The sequence below is a fragment of the Primulina tabacum genome, chromosome 7, assembly GCF_025594145.1.
Source record: "Primulina tabacum isolate GXHZ01 chromosome 7, ASM2559414v2, whole genome shotgun sequence".
In the NCBI taxonomy this organism is placed as follows: domain Eukaryota; kingdom Viridiplantae; phylum Streptophyta; class Magnoliopsida; order Lamiales; family Gesneriaceae; genus Primulina; species Primulina tabacum.
The window spans coordinates 38752354-38756080 of NC_134556.1; the positions used below are offsets into that span (position 1 = coordinate 38752354).

Sequence of the window (3727 nt, forward strand, 5' to 3'; positions counted from 1 at the left end):
TATCTTTACTATTTATTTTATAATCACTTTTATTATATATCATTTACTTATCCTATGACACAAACCAATCGATGTCTTAGTGTAGAATAGAGCTATTATCTTTTGTTTCAAAATTTTCTATTATATTTGGAAACTATTTTCCAGAAAACGAAGCCATACAATAAATTGCAAAAGAAAATGGTCCGATGGATTCAACGGCTATGATTCATCAATCAAAATAGGCAGCCCGTGCACAAAGAAAAATGCTTTTAAACATTTACAAACACTAATCGAATTTTGCTTGAGATTGATAAGTAACCATTTAAAGGCGGTACAATGTTCCATATTCGATATTTCTCAATTACAGACATGTCAATAACACTTGAGAGTAAATACATGACTGGAAAAATTGTAGCTTGACATTTCTGTTCCAAGCAGAAAACCCAAGATCATACAGGTGTCCTTGAAACTTCGACAATCTCAATACCCAAGAATGCACGGGATATACCACCATTCTCAAAATCCAAACAGAGAAGAGTTGCCTTATGTAACAAAACGTGACTCCATTTTCACAGAAAAACGACTAGCCAATACAATATGAGGGAAAAATTCTACTTGATACAAGGTCTGAACATTCTTCGCCTAATTATGCTAACGATGTTGTATAGATGTGTAGATGAGTGCGAGTCACTAGGCTTAACTGATTTAGCCAAAGCCTATTTATCTGTCGAAAAAAGTTAAGTGGTAAAAACTATCTGAAATCTACAACTCTGTTGGGATTTCCAGCTAACACAAGCAAAGTAGATTGCCACCTTCCGAATCCATTCCACCCCATATCTTTGGAACAAACTTTTGGATTACATGGAATCCAAGGATGAGTTGCAAATGACATGAAAAGGAAGAATTATTTATGAGCGTAATGAAAGCAGTGCAATTCGCACTTCGAGAATGTATAGACAAAACATAGTAGCACATACAAACATAGCTTTAACTTGAACACAAAGAATGCAATCAGTTTAAATTGCTCTCAATGCAAAAAAAATCATGGAAAGACCAAACTGAGGGCACTAGGAAGAATCCACTCTTGACATCAAACTCCTGTGCCATACAAAGCTACTCATATTCAAATTTAACCTCTATGTGTAGGTATTTCCGCATAAGTCTTACAATAGATGAAGTAAAGTTGGCTAACATGTTGCACTCTTCGTGGGTTTTGGTCTCTGACACGACCCCATGGATGACCAACTTTTTGAGACGAGGGCACTTTTCAAGAAGTCCCGAAACCCACATTGTAAAAAGGTCGCTTATCACCGTCCACCCAAGTTCCAACAAAATCACATTATCTAAAACAAACGAACCTTGTAAACCATACTGCACCGCCGCCTCTTTAAGATCATAGTTCAGGGATAGATGATTCAGTAATGGAAAACATGAAGAAATAGTCTCCATATCAACAATCTCATCCTCGTCATCAAATACAACACCCCAAAGTCTAAGTTTTTTCAACTTCGGTGACCGTGAGATCATGTGGTGAAACTTTGCCCACATGATTGTGAAATTGCTCACATCCACAACCTCCAGATTCTCAGCATTCTCACCAATATCGAGATGAATCACACTAACATCATCAATCTTCAAGAATCTCAACATCCCCTTGCCAACAAGCTCGAAAACTTCGAGCGTACAATCTTTCAAGTGCAACTTCTCTAAGCTATCAGCTTCCAGAATAAATTTATCCAAGCTGATCGCCTCAACAAAAATATCCTTTAATGAGTTACTACTCAGGTCCATTGTTGCTTGCAGATCTGACATGACAATATCGAGACTAATTAAGGTCAAAGATTCAATCTTAGGACAAATGGTAAGAAGAAGACTCAGATCCAAAGCCGATATACTGACATAACTCAGAGAAAGAGATCGCAGGCAAGGCAATTTCTGATAACTTGGTTCAACTCCGGTAATAGTATTGTGAGACAAAGCCAAGATTTCAAGCTTCTGCCTACCACATTTTTCGAGAATGTTGATGTTGGGAGTTGTCCTTACATTGTATCGTAAGTGGCGCAATGTTTCCCTAGTGTACATGAGCCACGCAATAACAGGGGCGGCAGAGAATTCGTCCACGTCATCCATAATGATAGAAAGAGATTGCAGTCCGTTGGTTTGGAGAATTGTTTGAGTAATAAGTATCTCAAGTCTACTCGTGGAAAACTCGTGATACGAAGGCCAATCACTTGAATCAAATGAAAGTGCATGGAGATGATTCCTCCAAGCCTCTTGCCATTTCCGGCAAGTCGCAGATGCAATTACGACATCCCGAGCAGTCCCAAGCTGTGATAATATATTACCAACGACCTCAACCGGAAGAAACTCCATGTGAAATCAAACAAGCAAGTGTAGAACTGTAAAAAGTCTATATTATACCAAACTCAGTCAAATCGCTGAACTTTTAAGGTGTGGGCCAAATTGACCAAATACACAAAATAACTAATCAGGTTTTTCAAACCTAGCATCAAACCATAACTCACAACAGTCTGCCTCAACTTCCTGTATTGCTCGAAGTCAATATTTTCGAGCAAGTTCAGAATATTCTATCTGCACCCAGTAATTTCCAAGAAATGGTCCAATACTCTGAATATTCAGGAAAACAAATTAATTATCCAATTCAGACCAAAAGAATAATAAAGCACAGTATCAAACGCCCTTTTATCTCCTGAATATTTGTCAAAAGGCATAAATTTTCATCCCTAATCAAATAGAAGCCATCAAGTTTCTCCGAATTAATCCTGAATCACAGCTTCAAGAAATCACGCAAACACCAGCATAGCACTCGTTTCTATTAATGAATCAGGAACAATTACGAGTAAACAAGGTAGTTACCGGAAGAATCAAACGCCGATACAACAAATCCGGAATAAAATCGAGCAACATTGTAAATATGGTATCAAAAATCACAAGTAGTACAAGAATCAAAAGGCAACGATTTCTCGTGAAAGGAAGAAAAGGGGGGCAGGAATCTGATACGCTGGATGGTGGGGGCTGGGATGGAAATGGTCAAGCTTTTTTATGCGAGACAAACGTATTTCAGACTGTGACTAAATACACGCAGTGACGGTGTATACGTGCAGGCTGGTGTACCCGACTTCAACATCTATACTATCTATACTTCTATAGCTATCTATACTATTTTATTAAATTTGAGATACTTACAGTGTGTTTGACAATCAGGATTTGGGAGTATTTCATGTGTAAATTTCAAAATCCTATTTTTACTGTTTGACAAAGTGATTCAAAAAAAGAATTCGGATTTGTTTAGAATTTTATGGGATTTCGGTATATCTAAATCCCATCAAATTTGATAGATTTGGTGGGATTTGGATTTTAAAAACATACAATTATTTTTTATCCAACACATCATTCTCATCAACACATCATTCTCATCAGTCAACTTTCTCCATAAAAAATTTCTACATGATTAGACTTTTTTTTCCTTTAACTTTTTTTAGAAGTTGAAAGATTTCGTTTAAATTTTATAAGTTTCGTGTGTTATTTACTGACTAATATAATAAAAATTATAATATTTACCAAAGCTTCTTTTTACGTTTAATAATTAATTTCATGTTAAAATTTGAAGTTGTTTGATGATTTTTTTAATTATTATTTTATGTGCACTATGATTAATAAATAATAATTAATTTTTGAATTTACAAACACAAATAATAGAGAAGAATTATTAATTTCTAAATTTCTT

The 3727-nt window shown here is 35.7% G+C and overlaps 1 protein-coding gene across 4 annotated transcripts; it reads right to left on the reverse strand.

The window, feature by feature from the left end:
- Window positions 1-899: 899 nt before the first annotated feature.
- LOC142551851 (F-box/LRR-repeat protein At1g67190-like) lies at window positions 900-3053 on the reverse strand. Of its 4 annotated transcripts, none has more exons than XM_075661294.1 (2): window positions 2857-3053; window positions 900-2378 (listed from the first exon to the last, which is right to left on the reverse strand). In XM_075661294.1, the coding sequence occupies exon 2, from the start codon at window positions 2350-2352 to the stop codon at window positions 1093-1095; it is 1260 nt and encodes a 419-aa protein (XP_075517409.1). In that variant the 5' UTR covers window positions 2353-2378; window positions 2857-3053; the 3' UTR covers window positions 900-1092. The 4 variants fall into 4 exon arrangements, with proteins under 4 accessions (XP_075517409.1, XP_075517408.1, XP_075517406.1 ...); XM_075661293.1 differs by having other exon boundaries at window positions 2505-3053; XM_075661291.1 differs by having other exon boundaries at window positions 2483-3053.
- Window positions 3054-3727: the final 674 nt, after the last annotated feature.